Source organism: Uloborus diversus, chromosome 2, assembly GCF_026930045.1.
Source record: "Uloborus diversus isolate 005 chromosome 2, Udiv.v.3.1, whole genome shotgun sequence".
Lineage (NCBI taxonomy): Eukaryota > Metazoa > Arthropoda > Arachnida > Araneae > Uloboridae > Uloborus > Uloborus diversus.
Genome location: NC_072732.1, coordinates 119,998,877 through 120,018,083, shown reverse-complemented (window position 1 = coordinate 120,018,083; position 19,207 = coordinate 119,998,877). Strand labels below are relative to the sequence as shown.

Sequence of the window (19,207 nt, the reverse complement as noted above, 5' to 3'; positions counted from 1 at the left end):
TTTCATTTGAAAAATTAAATGGTACTATATTTTATACTGCAAAGGATCTCTCTAACAGCTCTTGGAAAGGAAATTTTATTATCCTTAAAAATAAATTAATAAACAACAAAAATTGTTAGCATAGTCATCTTGCCTCGGTCTCCACTACATAAAATAAGAACATTCCATTTTGTAACAAAACTTGCATCGAAACATTAATTTTTAATTTTGGCGGTGAATTTGCGCTTTAAAAAAAGGGGGGGGGGGGATGTTCACATTTTTTTATGGAGTAAAGTGAAAAATTAGATATTTTTCTAATGAAATATTTTGTATTCTAATATAAAAAAAATATTTGGGATCAAATGAATCATAAAATAATAGGTTGAATGAATAAATAATAAAATAATGATATAGTAAACGAATAACTTAATAAATATAATTAAATATTACATGAAGGAAAATGAATGCGTGAGTAAACGAGTGAATGAATAAGAAAATAAACGAATGAATGAATGAATAAGTAAATTACTAAACGAATGAATGTAAATGAATTAATTAATAAATGAATACGTAAGTGATTTAGTAAATTATTGATCGAGTAAACAAAATCCACTATTTCTTTTTTTGCCCCATCCACGTTGCACCGCATGTACTTGACTAATTGTACAAAATATTTAAAAAACAAACTTAATGTTAACTAAATAAATATTGCATCGACAATTAGAAAGTCTCAATTAAAATTTAAAATGTTTACAACAAGAACTTTATCATTTTGTAATAACAAAAATAATTTTTAACTTACTTACAGATTACTACAGCATGAGTATCAGTTTTTAAATTTTGCCTTGTCATATGCTTTAATTTTCGGCAGCATTTTTTTCCTGACTGAAATAGATTACATGTGAAACTACATAGTTAAAATATCACTAGATAAGTGGAGCTAAAAGCAGAGTAAATATTTCGCCGTTTTACTTTGCCCCACACTCCCCTACTTCAACGTAGAAAAAATCTACTTTGATTCTAACTGTAGCTGTGAAAAGTTAAGCTTCAGAAGGAAATTCAGTACGTAAAAATCTGTTCTTAACGAGAAGTTTTCATGACAATATTTCTTTTAAAAAAATGCTCATTTTGAAGGATTTTTTTTGTTTTGTTTTAAGTTTTGTTCAGCGGAGTCACATCCCATTGTTTTGTTATAAATCTTCTTTTCTATCTTTTCTTCGGAAGAGAATGATTTTTTCACGAGGGATCTCAGCATCTCCTTCCTGATAACGAAGCCGGTTTGACGTGATGAAACAAATGTAGGCTAAGTCACCTTCTGTAAGATAGAGAAGGGGAACCCCTATTTTGAAAACTACTTCATTACCTTCTGAATTTATCACTTGCTTATATTATCTCTCAAAATGGAACAAAATTTTCAGAACGCTCGGCCAAAGAACGTGATTTAAATCAACATATGTAGCCTATAATCCGCATTTGCTCGATTATCTCAGCGGGAGATAGAGCAAGTAAAGTTGTTTTTTAACGTAGGGTCAGACATGATTTCAAGTTCGTTCTTTCTCGGTCCATATTGCATGCTATGGAATCGTAGCAAATTAAGGAAGTTGATTTCACATTGATACAGAGAGAATTGAATATATAATATTTTTTCCCTAAAAAGTATATGGGAGAAATCGACTGCTACGTTGTGTTCGATGAGCGACCCGTAGCTCACCGGTTAAAATAATGACGTCACCTCCAATGCTTTAGCATTAGCTGACTTTACTAGTGTCACGTGATCAGTCGACCGGTCGCTACCGGTTGAGCTCGTTGAACGTAAGCATTATTTTAACCGGTTAGCTACCGATCGCTCATCGAACACAACCTTATAGTTAATGACACAGTTACCTTCTACTTATTTTTTTCAATGCTTCTGTCGAACAAACACTCATATTTTTGATTCTTGAAAACCTTTTTGATTTTTTTAATTAATATTTCACTATATAGCACTAAGATATCTCCTCATAAGTTCGATTTTTCATGAAATGAATGCATATTTATTTCAAACATCGAAAAACTACTTTTAACTGATTAATGTTTATTATTTCAAACTTTTAATTTATCACTGAAAATGGTACTTTAAGTAACGCTGAGATTTTATAAGAAAATTAACAAATTGATAAAAAAAATCATATTCTCCTGAAAATATTTTTCTGAGAGTGCAAACACTTAAAAGACATCCCACATAAAAAAGGGAGGGGAAGGGGGGGGGGGAGGACTGATTAGTTTATTGAGAGATTTATGCAGTGAAAAAAAGAAGAAATATTTCAATCCCCTTTTTTACCCTACTGGGCGTGAGTGACCAAAGGAGGGTAATGTTTTATGAGTCTATGTATGTATGTTTGTTCCTATGTGGCGTTCGATAGGCTAAACCCCTTGGCCGATTTTGATAAATCTACGTCAGTCGATTTGTCTTAACTTTGGGAGTGTCACTAAACACATGACAATTATCAAAATTCACCATATCAACAACCAGTCGCCATATTGGCTGTTCGGGATCGTGTCGCACGCTACCTGCTTGCTACATAGTGTGCGACAAATGCAGGTAGCGTTTTCGCTGCCTGATTTTTTTGTTTAGGGTAGACTGGGGCACGTTTACGCATTGGGTACGCTTACACAGTGCCCTTTTTTCGAAACGAGTTATAAATGGAGAGCCAACAGTCATTCCAGATTGATGCTACTCTCTAGCAAATATTCTCACAAGTTTTTGAGCATCAGTCGAGCTTCGGTTTAGCTTGCGGAGAGAAAAATCTGTTTTCTACCGAGCAGAGTAAATTTTGTGTTGAACGTTTTGAAGCTTATTGTGACTAAATAATACTTTATTAAAAACAAATAAATCTATAAAAAAATAAGAGAATTTATTCTTTTTTTTTTGAGAATTGTATTTATACGGGCAGAAAAGTTATTAAATTTTGTTACACGTTAAAAAGAAATCCAAACTTATCGACGGAGCACGTTTACGCAATTTCGTCGGGGCACATTTACGCACGTTCTTACTGTGTCATACTACTCTGTCTCACTTCTAAACGGGCCCCGGACGCTTTTTTCGCTCTGTACTGTCTCAAACCTTTAGTATTTTCAGGTTATTTAGTTTTGAAAATCACCATTCATTTTTAATTAAGTAATAGATTCGTATCTTATAGCTTACAATCATATAGTGTTGTCTTTATGCTTGTTCTTCTTTAACTTTATACACTATTCAGCAATCTGTAATACATTTTCTTTATTTTAAAGATGGTAAGACATTACGTTCAAAACACTAACAGAACCACGTTAGATGTCAAAATTATGAAAAGGCTTATCGATAATTCAAGTATTTCTCCCACTAGGCCTTCCACATCGTCACATATGGATTACTCCAGCTGAGACCATTTGAAAAAGTAGGACCAAAGCTTAGGAACCAGAAAAGGATTGTGAGCATCGTCTTTTTTTCCCCTAACTGATACTCCGATTAAAGAAGCCTTCAGATAAGAGCAGGAAAAAAAAAAAAAAAAAAAAAAAAACAGAAATAGAAGACATCAAAGAAAAAAGTATTAAACCAAAACCTGCGAAAGGGAAAAAGTTAGTACACTCTGTAAAAAGGAAATTAATGAACGATTCTGTTTACGAAGTAGAAAATTGTGCTTGCATCTATTGTTTGAAAGCGCACAATCAATCGAAAAAAGGACAAGACAAGGTTCAATGTCTTAGATGCTAAAACGCAGTCCCATGACAAGTATGCGAAAGGAAATACTTTATTTTTGTTGGTAAAAGTGATGAAAAAGATTACTAAATAGTTTCTGTTTTTAATTAGCAATAAGCCTTATGATTTTAGATTAGCTTATAAAATGTTTTTTAATTAATTATTTGTGATTTTTTTTATTTTCAAAGTGTTTTAAGAGAAATAAAACATTTAAATTTGGTTAAAAATCTATATCACTTACTAATTGGTATCATTCTTATTATGCTAAAACGTGCCCCACTCGATGCATAAGCTTGCAGCGTGTTCGGTGCAAGTTTCCCCAACCGACTTGGACTCAAAAAAAAATTTTTTTAACGGATTTTAACACAAGCTGAGTAACAACTGAATATACAAATTTTGACTTCATTTACTGCTTTATAAAAATACAATGTCTAAAATTTTCTATGTTCAAGTATAAAAAATTAGAAAATTCATAGAAAAAAAAAACCTCATAAACATGCCCCGGTATACCCAACTAAGTCTACTAATTCGATTTTCATCTCTAACATGTTGCACTTGTTTTTATCGTGATTCAGGGGACTGAGTTTCGCTACGTCTCTTGTTTTTAGTTTACGTTTCGTACTTTCTTGACGGGCTTTTTTAGTTTCGGGAGAAAGATTTGACTGACGAGTTTTCTGCGCTGTTAATATAGCTGTGGTTGACTTATGTTCTTGCATCTTTGCTAAAGGTCAAGCATATGTAGCTTTAAGCCGAGTAAGGTCCCTAGAGGGACTAATAATCAGTAGTTTAGACCACCGCAAGTTACTTAACGATCCTCACGATACAAACTTTCTCAATAAAATGACAAGATTGCGAAATTTGCCGTCTTATGATCATAATAACTAAGTCAATGAAAATTAACTAAAAAGGGTAAAATAAAAACTAATTATAAAATAAAAACAGAAAACCCGACTGCTTAAAAACCAAAAAATCTAAAAAGAAAAAATATAAGTCCAGTAGTTTAGAATTTTATTAAGTATTACTGAATAACTACTCCACTGAAATAGTTTTATAATCGATATACACACATAAGAGAAAACATAAATTCAAAAGCAGAATAGAAGGATCATTCAAATTTTACGGAGTTCCTTGACTGGTCAAAAAGGAATTGGCCCCGACTGTTGATCCTTCTATTCTGATTTTGAATTTATGATTTGTCTTATGTACGTATGTATCGATTATAAAACTATTTTAATGGAGTAGTTATTCAGTAATTCTTGTTAAAATTCTAAAGTACTGGGCTTATACTTTTTCTTTTTAGTTTTTTGGTTTTTACGCAGTCGGGTTTTCTGTTTTTATTAATCACGTAGAATAACAATTTTTAACTAAATTTTCTGACTTCGAGCGTTCGGCTTAAAATTGTAAGAGAAAAGAAAGACGCTCTTGAAATTGAACCCTGCGCAGTAAAGGTTTTACGGCGAAATACGTAGAAAGCTCTTAAGTGTTAAAAAAACATCTTGACGAGAGGAGTTAGAGATAAAACTTCTTACAAATATTTTTTATCAAAAAAAATTTCAGTTGAATTCCAAACAGATTATTATCGCAGCTACTTGGAAATACGTTAAAATGAGTCATTTTTAACTGTTTGAATTAAAAGTCCGTTTTAACGATAAAGCTAAAAACATGGAGGACAGACTACAGAAAATGCAGCTATTAGATGAAAAGAATCTATCCTTGAGTGTGTGTTCAGCTTCAAAAGCAAAAACGGAACAACAAATCAAAAATATCTTTAATGTGATTCGTATGCAATGTGCGAGGCTTTTTTTTTTTTTTAAATTTTACTACGTGAAAATTTTTTTGAGCATGGGGGCTCTTAGCAGTAAAGGCGATATTTGATTTTACAAAAAGAAATTGTGAACAAATTGCGTACTTTTTTTTCATTTATATATATATATTATTTACGAGTAAACCGCTTTTAAGAACCCAATCTTTTATAAAGATTTTAATTTTACTAAAACTTTGACGCTTTGATTAAGCGAACAGTAATTACTTTCGAACCTCTGTCAACTTCCAGTGAACCCTAGGGATACCCAGTTGGAAGACATCTGGTCTAGACAGATAAGGAAAACTATCTTTAATGCAATAGGCACATATGAAGTACAACAGGATGTTGCCACTTAAGATTTAAAAAAAAAAAAATAATTACCTGCAGTCGTTCACATTCTAGCTTCAGCTGGTTATTACACGAAACAAGCTCTTTGTTTTTAGCTTCCACCTGTTCCAACTGTGCTTCCAGTTCGGCTTCTAAATCTCTGCTCCCTTCCTGGAATTCTTCTAATTCTTGTTGCGAGTCGGACAACCTGCAAAAGAGAGAGAAATTGTATGTCAAATTATTTTTAAACACATATTTGAAAGAAGCGCAATTAATGTTATGTTTTAAATGCTGATCTTTTCGTTAAAAATAGCAGGTTCGCGTTTAAAGAAATTTATAGAGAATGAGAACGAAAAAAATTAACTGCTTAAGCATTTAAAAGATGAGTTTTGTGGTTAGATGTTCCTGGTCATGTACGAAAAAATTATGATGAATAAAAATTCACACACACAAGGAAAACCGCGTTGCTTAGTAAAAGAGAGCGCTGTTTAGCTGATTTTGACTAAGGATTATTTTTGATGACACATTTTCTTTACTATAATGTAAAACAATTATAGATGTCACATCGAAAAAACTTTAAATCCAGAAAGGAATGCTAGAAAAAAAAAAACTAATATTAAATTATCATTAATGATACACAAAGCAATTAAATAAAAATGTGAAAAGTAATACATATTTTATTAATTTCTAATTTGAGAAAATAAAAACAATAATATTCTGACTGCGAAGTTGCATCGTTTTTTCTCGATTGTCTTTATAGATTTCAAAACTATAGGTAGAGCAAATACATTGGTCAAATCCGCACAAAAAGAGCATGGTTATAACAATCTACGATTAACACACACATGTTTCGTAAACTTTTCACTCTTTTTATGAATCTGTGACGCTGAGTCAATATACGGTATTTTAGCTACTCCGCACAAAACCTGAAGGGTTGTTTTGTCTTGTATTGTAATGTAACTGAACTATAAGTTTTTCCTTTGTTGAAGAAAGGCAATGAACAAGATACAGCCATAAGTATTTCAAAACAACAGTCATCTAAACGTCTAATAAGACCTATTAAAAACGCTTTAATTTAACAAAAAGAATATTATTTGCAGCTAATACTGAAAATACCAGTATTTTACCTTATCAAATATCAGTTATAGCTTCTTGATATTATTAAGAGGTGATAAGCATTGGAGGCGGCTCATCCCCATTAATATAAATATACATTAATGCTATACAATGAGCAGTGATGTTCACATCAATTTTTCTGAGGGTATACTCCCAGTAATCAATTACGTACAATATGTGTATGCGATCATATACATAATATGTCATATTATGAAATTCTTTGAAGCTTGAGGGTATACTCTTTAGTCTTTATGTCTAAAAAATGTTTGAGAGTATACGGCGTACATGGAGTATACCCTATAGGAACACCACTGATTATGCGCGTATTTAACATCATTTTTAATTCTAAATCTGTGAATGTATTTTGAATAAATAAAAATAATACGGGACGTTTCTTTATTGAAGATCTGCGATGTGACTTGCATGCAACGTGCGAGGCTGGAATTTTTTTTTTTTTTAATTTTATAACGTCAACATTTTTTTTTGGCATGGGGCTCATAGCAGTGATGGCGATACTCTGGTTTTACAAAGAAAAATTGTGAAAAAAAAATGTTACTGATTTTAAAACTATTTTAAGGGGAAATGTCCTCCTAAATCTCTCTTCTTGCTATAAATGTTCATGTTTTGAAACTTTTCACATCTCTAGCACTTCAGAAGAATGCTAAAAGTTAATATAATGATCCCTTGTGCCCTCCATATCTAAAGAGTGGCTATGAAACTGTCGAAAACGGGGGGAAAATTAGGGGAAAGCTATCTCCAAAAAGTGGTGGGTGATGAAGAAAAACGGTAGTCGTTTAGGTAGTCAATTTACATAAAATCAGCATGAATGGTATCAAAAGTTTTTTTTTCTGCCCCGCAGTGTGACCGGAGATGTGTTGTACAGCAGAAACAGTTTTGGCATTTATAATTGATTTAGTATTACGAAATAAATGTTAAAAACAGCTTGTTTCGAGACCAATATATCATTAAACCTAAGAGGCAAAAAAAAAAAAAAAACAATAAGACTCGGCCTTGATTGCATCAATCATCTCTTAAAAAAGTTATTTTTAGATTGATAGGATTATCCTTGACCAAAGCATATGATGTTTTCCATAACATGAATCCAATTGAAAACGTGGCCAACAGATAGGAGAATTCTTACGAAATTGAGAAATCAATGTGGTTGTTCGCATATATATATATATATATATATATATATATATATATATATATATATATATATATATATATATATATATATATATATATATATATATATATATATATATATATTTTTTTTTTATGATAAGAAATCGTGCGTTTTGCCATTAAAGTGCGACGTGAGTTTTGAAAATCAATTACAGTTAAAATATGAAGCATTAACATAGCAAGATCGTGATGAGGATTTTCTATACTAATAGATTAGTAAAAAATGAAAGTATTTTATTTGGAAAACGAAATTGAGTTTTTTTTTTCTTTTTATTTTCTGCAATTCAATCAAATTACGGATGTTTTAACTTTTAGTTTTACAGGAGTTTTACACAATGTTTTTATCTTTCTTTCTAAAACTAAACTTTGCATTAGTATGTATTTATGCATGCGCATTACTAGAAGGAAAGCAAAAGAAATCGTCGTATAAAAAAGTTGGTTACGCTAAAAATTTGTATCACAATTTTTGGAAAAACAGCTTACATTAATGTAAGATTATGTGATTGGTATAAATGAATGTAAAAAGAACTAAAAATCTATTTTTTATACTGCTTTATCACCATTTCTGCAACAGTCTTTTCACTTTGCTAAGTCGATGCACTTGAGATAAATACTTAAGCTAACATTTTTAAAGTTGCTTACAACATCTGTGATATACAAATTTTTATGTCTTTTGCGTTGAGATTATACTGACTTTAAAATAATTTACATTGTAATTTAAATAACATACTTGCAACATTGAAAGTAGCAATTAGTTTTAACAATAGTCAAATTATTCATGTATTTTTGTTATATAAATTCTGCATAATGTGAAAGAACTCACAAATAGTCGATGAAATTAGAAAATTAATTACATATAATACGGATTAATTGAGTAATTAATTGTAAAATATAACCTTAGTAACATGCTGTTGTTTGGTGTTCAGTTTAGGAACTAGAATTGATGGGCAATTTGACAAACTCTTGTTAAAAAAGCAAAATGTATTGGCAAAAACTTTGCAAGTGCTAATGAATAACGTAATATTTCATTGTGAACAAAATGAAACATAAATTAGCTTTAATCAGTTTTAAAGTTGTTGTTACGATGGGTGTAATTCATACAATTTGGTTGGTTTTCCCATTTTGAAATGGGGAAACCGACTTTTTCGACACTAAAGTTTTTCGCTAAAACTTTACAAGAACTAATGAGTTAAGTAATATTTTATTTCGAACAGAACTTAAACAATCATGGGCATGGATGTAAACTGTTATGACCTGCTTATAAAAGCAAGTTTTGAAATCACATAATTGTTACGAGCGAGCTATTCATACAATTTGGGAAGTTTTCCCCTTTTGAATCGAAAAGTTCGAGGAAAATATAAAAGGTTTCCTTCATATAAAAAAGAAAGAAAAAATACTACGAAGACGTATCAATTACAATGAAAGTTTCACGGTCAATCTTGCTTATCAGATAAAGGTATCAGATACCTAACTTCGATTTCAATTGCGATGACCTAGATGTTTTTAATTTGACACTTCGTGCGGTTCGATGCCCTCTAAATTAAGATGTTTTCATCATCTTGTTGTTAATTTTAATCAAAAGAGTTTGAAGGATATAAGGCTTGTTTGAATGTTTATGCAAAGTATTTTAAACCAGTTGTTTTAGATTACCTGGGGTCCATTCAGGTTCCCCCCTCCCTGGGCTCTGGTTTGAAAATTTTGTGAAAAATAGGTTTTTGAATATAGAATTTCTTTTTGCGGAATTTCGAAAAACTGACTTGTTATAAATTAAGGTACAATTTTTTTCAAAAGAAAAGTTCGCACGGAACTATAATTGTAAACAGTGTATGAGAAAAAGCTTTTCTTTTTAAACTGATTGGATTTTGGTACAATGTTAACTTTCAGGAGCCAGAACCTAGTTTCTTTCTAGAAAACCCCCTTATTAGATAAGTTATTTGATTGCTTTATTAACGGTGATTTTTTCTGACATTTTTATAAAGAATAGGGTATGATTTTTCGAAAAATTTCTTAGTCAATATTTTTTCCCCTTTACTTACGTTTTAACTTTTAAAATACAGTGAATAATCCAGCAGAGCGTGCATTAGTTTTTCAAAAATAGTTCCATTTAGTATGAAATAAAGACCAGTTGCATATTGCATAATACGAGAATTAAACATAGAAAGCAGTGAAATAATTTGAATTATGAATTTCAATAAGAACAATGAATTTAATCATTTGAAAACTATCCGAGGTTTTGTTTTCAAAATTATCAATTCGACATTTTCCCCAAACTATTTCTCTAAAGAACAGTAGGGTAACGGCACCAATAACAGGCAAGGGTCCAGTAACAGACAGCCGTTAAGTTTGGATTTAAATAATACGAATTTTAGGCGGATAAAACTAATGTTGCTTCAACCCATAAATACGGTTAACCCATATAGTGTTATTCGAGTGAATTTTATGAGTCAGTTGGTATTTATAAGGCAGTGGTGGAATGTTATGAACAGCTACACAGAGGTCTGCCGGTGTATCATGTTCATTTGAATTTAATAAGACTTTAGTTCTAAAAATTAAAGAACTTTTGCACATTTTGAAGAGAGAAGGGGAATTTTATTCATTACTCATCCTTTCCTCACCCTATCTGTTACTGGGTATCATCAGAATTGCCGGTGTCTGTTACTGGGGGGTCGGACCATTTTCGAAATTGCACAAATATAAATAGAATTAACTAATTCAGAGGATCAAGAAGCAGCCAAACGTTAGATGAGATGTAGTTGCATGTGAGAAAAATAGTTTTAAAAGCCTAAATACATTAAAAATATCCATAAAAAATAATACATTAAAAATTGAATTAACCTGAGAGCGATGTCTTAAGCATACCTGTTACTGGTGCTGTTACTATATTGGTCTGTAGAACGAAAAAATCACAGGGCGGGAAACAATTTAAAAAGGGCTCTATCTCTCTAAAAGGGCACAGAATTTACGAAAAACACTCCAGAGCTAACTACTTGATACTTTAGCGACTGAAAAACGGGTTCAAGAAAGTTAAAGAAAATAAAAGTTTTAAAGAAAATTATGAGTTTCTATCTTTCTTTCAGTTGTGAATTTTGATGAAGTTCTGTTAAAATCAGGATTAAAAACAAAAGTAATCTGATTCTTATAAGACTAATAGAATGCTTGGTTTTCAGTACATGCTGTAGAAATTACAAGTCATAATATTGATTTAGTTGTACTTAAAATTTTTATATTTGTGTGTTTTAATTTTTTTTGTTCAAAGCTTTCCATTTAATCTTTTCCAAGGCCATAAGAAGCACATTTTCCACCAAATATATCAAATTTTAACTGTTCATTGTTTGCAACTTCATTATCGCTTCATTATTCTGCCGTGGGTAGGTAAACTGTAGTATCTGCAGAAATGAGTTTTTGAGACATTTGAAAAAACATGTTTTGGATTTAATGCTAAGAATCGGGAAATGTTGGTATTACACGTTTTGTTCTCGCTTTTTTTACCAAGTAAGCAAGCTTGTACGATAAAGCTAACGGATAGTAGATGACAAAAATGCAAACAAATGAAAAATTTGCAGTTACTGCTCTTTTCCTGCCTGCGGCAGTATAGTTGTATGGCTGAAGAAAATGTACTTATCATAAGTTCAACAGTTTTTCAGCTCAAAAAGTCTCTCCTCCCTCAAAGACGTGGGAATATAACTTCAATTAATTCTAACTAATGACCTAATTGGATATATTTTCGTGAACTAGTTTAACTCTGAAAACATTTTAGTGTTCTTACTTCAAGATAAGAAAGGCCATATACAAGGTTAACAAAATAAACTAATAAACAAATCGTATTCTCTTGATTTATTCTTATCTCTATCTTTAAACATCAATTACTTAAAAAAAAAAAAAAAAAAAAAAATCAGCATCACAAGTGACGATATGATATATTGTTAAACAGAAAGTGCTGGAATCATGAAGTTAAAACGTCACCCCAATACTTATAAAACACAATTATCTCAGTAATTCTATTCTTCTATCACATAAAAGCTAAAAAATTCTTAAGGTATGCTTTGAATTTTTCCAGCGTAAATTTATATGAATTATTCAGATCAAAAATTAGCATTATTTTCTAATAATAAACTTCTAAGACAACTGTGATGAGCAGCAGGTATTCCTGAAAAGGAAATTGAACTTTCTTTCCTTATCGGGATTGGAAGATGAATTAACCCTCTGATGAAAAAGGGCTGGTCTGTGTCCTATTTTGCTAAGCATATTGTTGTAGCCGCTGATGTCATTTAGACATGCCTGGTAGGGAGGGTGTAGTTTAAGGTGGTTGAACGTTTAAGGGCTGATTTGAATGAACTTTTTCGAACTTGTGAAGTCATTTGTTCTCATCGGTCTCAATTTATAAGCGGTAATATTTCGTGCCGATGATGAAAAGGTTGTGTTGGTAGGAGAACTGAATAAGTTTCTGTAATTTGATGTATGTGGTTTTTGACAAAGTAAAAAATTAGCATTTTCAACCTTCATTCAGTTTGCTATTTTATTTTGGTTTTGATTGTTAAATTTAATTTAAAGTTAAGAACATACACATTTTTTGTAGATGCGTTTTGCTAAAAAAGTATTCACAAAGCAGAAATGACTTTAAGATACGACTTCGTGGTAAACAGATTAGTTCAGAACTGTTTATTCACTATGATTGAAAAATAACATGTAAATAAATAAATAAATAAATAAATAAATAATAAGTATGTAATAAAAATTTCAAGCTGCAATTTCATCTTCATTTTTCACTTCCTATTTCTAGTTAACATCTTTTCATTCTGATTCAGAAATAGAGGAACAGACTAGATACTTAAAATGTAACTTAATACGAATAAAGGAATAATTTATGTTTTTTTTTCTCTTGACTTCTATGATTGGTTTGAAAATGCTATAACTTTAATCAACCGTTAATAATAACCATTATAAATTTTTCTTCACCTATTCACTAAAAATTATAAGACTGAGAAGTGTTTCAAAAATTTTTAAAATTGTTTTTAACCGACAGCCATAATTAATTCGAAAAAGTCTTTATTATTTTCATTAATTTCTTTTCATTAATCACTGAAGTTTAAGAATTTAAAGAAATATGTAAAAATACTTAGCTAACCGAACAGGCATGAAAAATTTCAATTCATTAGTCACTAAACTAAATGTGAACTCTAACTTCTATATGATGCAATAAAAGTTTGAAGAAGATTTCCAGACACAATATTCAAAGATAATTTTTCTCCTAGTAACGGACTATCTAGCAAGACACGTCCGTTACTATAAACTAGGGGGCTCCGCCACCTGCTTGTTAATCGCCAACCACCGTTCACCACCTGCGGTAGCTCGATGCCGCCTGCGGTGGTTAACAATTGATGATTTTAATGTTTTTTATCCCTGGATGTCCAGCCCTTCATCTCCGGCTTCTCAAGGTTTAGAGGGGTGAGACAGGGTGGAATGGCATCCCCTGGACTTACAAACGGTACCGGTATTGATCTGGTAAACATTGCCAGTTAGAAGGAGATATGGTTACAGACATACACACAGACAGATGCGCACAGAACTTAATAGTGTATTATTTGTGGAAAATTTTCAGAAATTTATTGCTTTATGTAGACATAACGTTCTTCATTTAGTTCATGCGACGAAACAAGGATCTAATATATTTGGAGTTTTTATAGGGTGTTTTGTTTAACAAATGATATTTTCACTAAAAAGGAATTACCCTATATTAACATATTTGAATATTGCATATAGACAGACAGGAAGCATTGAAATAACCAACTCTTTTCATTAGTACTTGAATGGCAGGAAGAAATATATTAATGTATTTCCGCATTTAAGGAGTAGGATAAGGGCATTGGCCATATAATGGATTTATCACTATTGGAAACTACAGATCTTCTAGGTAAACAACATTTTACAACTTGTACGGAAAACCCTTATAATTTCCACCTTTTTTTTTGTTAAAGTTTGACATTTCAAATTCGTTTAACATAAAACAAGGCACTAAGCATGTTTAAAAGTTAAAATTAAATAAATTAAAAAAAACACTAAATAGATGAATTAAGCTAATTCATAGCACTAAAAGTTCCATCAAAGTGAAAAAAAAAATGAATAAAAAAAATAAATAAATTAAATGTTAGATAAAGAAAACAAGTCAGCAAATAACATTAAAAGAACCACTAAAGTACAAAATAATCAGTCAATCAAATTAAACAACATTGACAGCTCCATCAAAATGTAAAACAATCTGCGAAATAAAGATATCAAGCTATTAAGAAAGATGAGAAGTTTCATTATAGCTAAGGCAAACCTAACCTGGCAGTGTCATAATACTGTGATTAGAATCTGCGTAGCCTTCACAATGCATCTAGGTTAGGTTTGCCGCAGCAATAGAATAAATTGAAGAATGAACACAGGGTCGAAGTAAACTCTATTTTTCGGTTTTGGCGAAGACAGAAAGCAAGCAAATCGCCAGATGTCAATGTACCCCTACTCAACACTCTTATCTAGCCAACACCATAAAAAAATGGAGTTATGAACATCCTTTTCACTACCAAAGGGAACTTTTTGACATGTTTAGAACAACTTTCACTATTTTCTGAAACGAGAGTATTTCATATAGTTATTCAAATAATGTGCCTGAAAAAAATTACAACTCACAAAGACTATAATAGAGAGCAAACACAATAGAAAGACACCAACCCGACACAACGACCAACACGAGAATTGCGACTGAAGTGGAACATGAATATTTTACATTTATGGGTTAGAGTGACACATTCTCGCATCCTATTGATAACAAATAAATATCGGCCAAGCATTGCCAGCATTCATTTCCCGCTCATTGTAGCCCCAGAAGCACGTTAACAGAAGATTCAGGACGTGCCAAATCTGCTAATCTCTTGTTCACACATGATGATTAGGAAGTAACTGTAGAGGTTGCTGAGAAGAAATTGAAATGGCTTTGATTAATATGTAATTGGCGCCAAAGAAAGTCTCTAGTTTCAAGTTTACACAAAGAAGAAGAAAAAAAAATTCTATTTTTTTCTTCATAATCCTCATTGGTTATGTTTAAATAGAGTTACCGGTAAACTCGGGCGGTTGATTTCATAATGTTTGATGACGTCAATGGTTTAGTGCGGACTGCGGTGAGTGTCCTAGAATGTTTTCATATACGATCGGTCTAACCGCAATTTATTAGAACCGGTGAGCACGAGTTAACCGGTAAGTCTATTCCAACACAACCATTGAATACGTACAGTAACACAAAAATCGTCAAATGTTTTAAATCAAATGACGCTGTAATTATAACACCAATTATAAAATTCATATTAAACAAATATTGAATACAAAACTTGCTTCGCAGTTACAAAACATGGAGCCTTTTCCCAACATATAAAATTTTCTTTTACGCAAAAGTTACAGTGAAACCTCTTCGAGCGGACGCATGTCTTTTAGTGGTCACCCCTCTTAACGGCCATTTTTTTTTTTTGCCGCACGGATTTTTTTATCCCATAGATTTAATGTTAAAAACACCCCTAGCAACGGCCACCCAACCCTTCTGAGTGGACGCCGGGTTGTTGCGTCGATCCCATTTTTCAGGAAAATCTATTCACTTTCAGTTTCTAATTGACAGTCATTCACTTCAAGGAGGAGAAGTCTTACTGGCTGTCAACGAATGTCGATAATTTTTCATTAAAAATGTCACCGACGCTTATTTTATTAGTTGGTTAGTGTGTGTGTGATCTGGATTGCAAACAATCCTTGTCGAAGACCATTTTTACGAATCTCGAACAACGTATTGAAGTTCTGAGCAATATGAAAGAGGAAAATCGGCGAGAGAATTAATATAGAGTACGTGCTTCGAATTCTTTCCAGCACGAAACGGCAGTGAAGTGCTTTGATAATTATTGTGCCGAATGAAAGAAACGTCTTCTGGTTAACAATTCTGGGAAAATAAGCGTTTTTCAGTCAAATTTAATATTAATTCGAGATTGATTTAATTTGTCTAATCAGTACGTTGGGAGCATTATTAACACCTTTGCAATAAATACATTTTTGTTCTTTTAGGCACTAATTCGGCTTCAGACGATCAATTTACTAATACGTTTTGTAATCATCTTTAAGCTAAACTTTTTCAACTGAAGTAATTTTGGGGATAATAGGTAAATTCATCGGAAATTCGAATGCAATGATTCATAAATTGGTTAGAGATTTACGTTTTCACTGAAAAACGAATTTGAAAACAATTGTTGAGAAGAGTAAAAACTTAGACACAAATTGTATCCTTCTTCGAAAAATAAAAACAATAGTTGAATAAAATACTATTTCTCCTTTGGAAAAGTCTCAAACTTCATTTTATATGTTATATTTGCTCAGATTATATATTATAGAAATTTTATTGCAACTGAAACGAAAACCCTTTAAAGCGGCCACCCCCTCTGAACAGATGAAGTTTAACGGAACGGAAGGGTGGCGCTCAGAGAGATTTCACTGTATTTGTAAAGTATTGTACACATTGTAAAGTTGTTGTAAAAATAACCAAATTGTAATGAGTGCATTTGTATTTTGAGCATTTAAAATTCGAAATCCCACTTTTTATTTGAATACATATTGTGGAAATTGCTTCTTTTTTTTGTTACAGGAAGTGAGTTGAAATAAGTTTAACTGTTTTGTTAGTTTAAAAAAAATATTTAAATATACATGAAATTAATGAAGACTTTGCAAAAAGAATTTTTATAGGCTAGAGTGATTCAAATATTAAAATTTCTGCAAACGATCAGATGTTCGCCGCCAAAGTCATAAACATTTCCTGATTAATTTCAGCAGAATGAGAAGTATAAGCATTTAATGTATTAAAAGTTTAAATATTTATTCGTCATTACAGATTAAAGAAAAAAAAATGTTCTGAGACGAAGCTATGTTAAATTATAACAATAGGATGTCTCATTATTGTTTCTGGGATTAGATGTCTTATGGTTGCTCTGAGGCGACGATAAGCGACATTTAATTGGGTTTGATAATTAAAGTTTACGCTTGAACTATTTTTTTCCTTTTGTACCTTAATAAGAAAGTTCCGCATTCTTAACAATTAATTGGGAAGTTTTTGCTTTTTAAACTAATAACAATATTTATGCTTTTTTCACTAACGATTTATTCTGAAATGAAATTTCCATTAGCAGATAGAAAATAACGCTATTTAAAATTGCTAAAATTATGAGCTGTTGAAAAGCTGAAGAGAAAGAATAGTAAACCTGAATAGACAAGTTAATTCTGTTTAATAGCTAAAAAAAAGTAATGATCATAAACTGCATTCATCTATGCATAAAAATGGATGTTAACTTTTGTATTAAGTTGTGTAGAAGTTTGCAAAAGATAATTATATCCCTCGAGCTGTTTATTTAGAGCACGATAATATAAAAAGTTGGTTACCAAATTTGTGAGCAACAAATTTAATTCTTTACCTTAACATTAAAAGTTCAAATACATGTTTGAATTTTCAAAGTAGATTCGTTAATAATAATAATAATCATAACCCAGACTTAAATATTTACAATTTTGGAATCGAAAAGTTGATTCAAAACATTTTACGTAAAAAATGGGGGAATAGCAAAAGGCATATAAATAACATACTTGTCTATAGAGATGCATCAATAGAGATGCACATTACTACTGTTCTATATAAAAAAAAAATGCGTAAGGGATTTTACATACAGCTATCGGCTAATTGTGTCTTAAGGTTATCGATAGCAAACAAGAACAAACATAATCGTAATACAATACACAAACACTGAAGTTATTTTATTTTATTTTTTTGAATATCAGAGCAAAGAAACTAGAACAGCTGTAATCCGCCTCAGCACTCTTATGTAGCATTTTTGTATAGGCTTTTATACAGCACTTTTGTAGGAACTTTTAATGAACCATTGTTCTGCGTTGGTTAATTGTGTTTTAAATAAAATTTCAGGTTTAAAATACCATCCAAACGCACTCTTCATGGTTGAAGATAGAAACCTACTTTAAGAAACAAAACTAAGGTAGAGAAAACTTGGTATTTAAACCATAATTTGAAGAAACATTAAAAGAAAACACAAATTAAAGTTGAGTACGTAATTATAATAGGATGAAAAGCATTTTTTCATAACGTTTCTTCATGAAATAAAACCCCGAAATGCAACTAAAAAGAAAATAGTTAACAGACGATAATTTTTCTGTTCATGATTATTAAAAAATAAATTAGTTTTTTTGGGTATAGCAATCGAATTGAAACTGAAAAATTCAACTCAAAGTATTGAGTAAAATTCACGTTTTAAATCATAATAGTTTTAATGATAAACTAGTTTTTAATCAAAAAATATTGATCTCTAAAAAGAAAATAATCTGTTCCTATGAAGGACACTGAAATTTAGTTAATATTTATCAGCAGAATCCCTAAATTATCTGTATGGATAATAATAAAAATGCTCATTAAATCTCAGAGGCATATACTTCGAAATATACATAATCCAGTAAAAACTATTCCCAAAAGATTTCAGATAGCTGAAATAGCTGTTTCAAGACTTTATGAAGCATCTTCATACGCATCAAAGAAAGAACTGTTAATTAAGACTAAGGCGATTGAGACAAATTGATATAAAGGTATTATTCAGAAAGCAGCCAACTTACAAGTTAAAAAAAGAAAAAATAAAGTATAAAAATAAGAATACACTCAATTTTAAATTTCATGGATGAACCCGAGTATACTCGGTCTTACCACCAAAAGGACTAGACAAACGAATTTTAGACTTGTGCGAAATATTGCATAGACTTCAAATCATTGACGAAGGGGAAATTTATTTAAATAATCCTATTTGTATGTAAGTTATGCAATTTTTTTATCAAGTTAGATCTGAAACCTAATGTCAATTTGAAATGTGATTGACAAACAGCACGACTTGATTTAAAATATGGATCAGCAATGTACGTTTAGTCCTATTTTAACTACATCATGCCGCATTTGCCCTAAATTTAAAACGTAACTTTGGAGAGATAGACAATGAAGCTCTCTATTGCCATACTCACGGACT

At 31.2% G+C, this 19,207-nt stretch overlaps 1 protein-coding gene across 1 annotated transcript in view; it reads right to left on the bottom strand.

Moving 5' to 3' along the window:
- LOC129216012 (nuclear distribution protein nudE homolog 1-like) overlaps window positions 1-19,207 on the bottom strand; it is a 119,346-nt gene that overhangs the window by 51,023 nt on the left and 49,116 nt on the right. Inside the window, exon 2 of the mRNA XM_054850148.1 lies at window positions 5,883-6,036. Within this exon, the coding sequence (XP_054706123.1) occupies window positions 5,883-6,036 (154 nt within the window). The remainder of the gene's footprint in view (window positions 1-5,882; window positions 6,037-19,207) is intronic.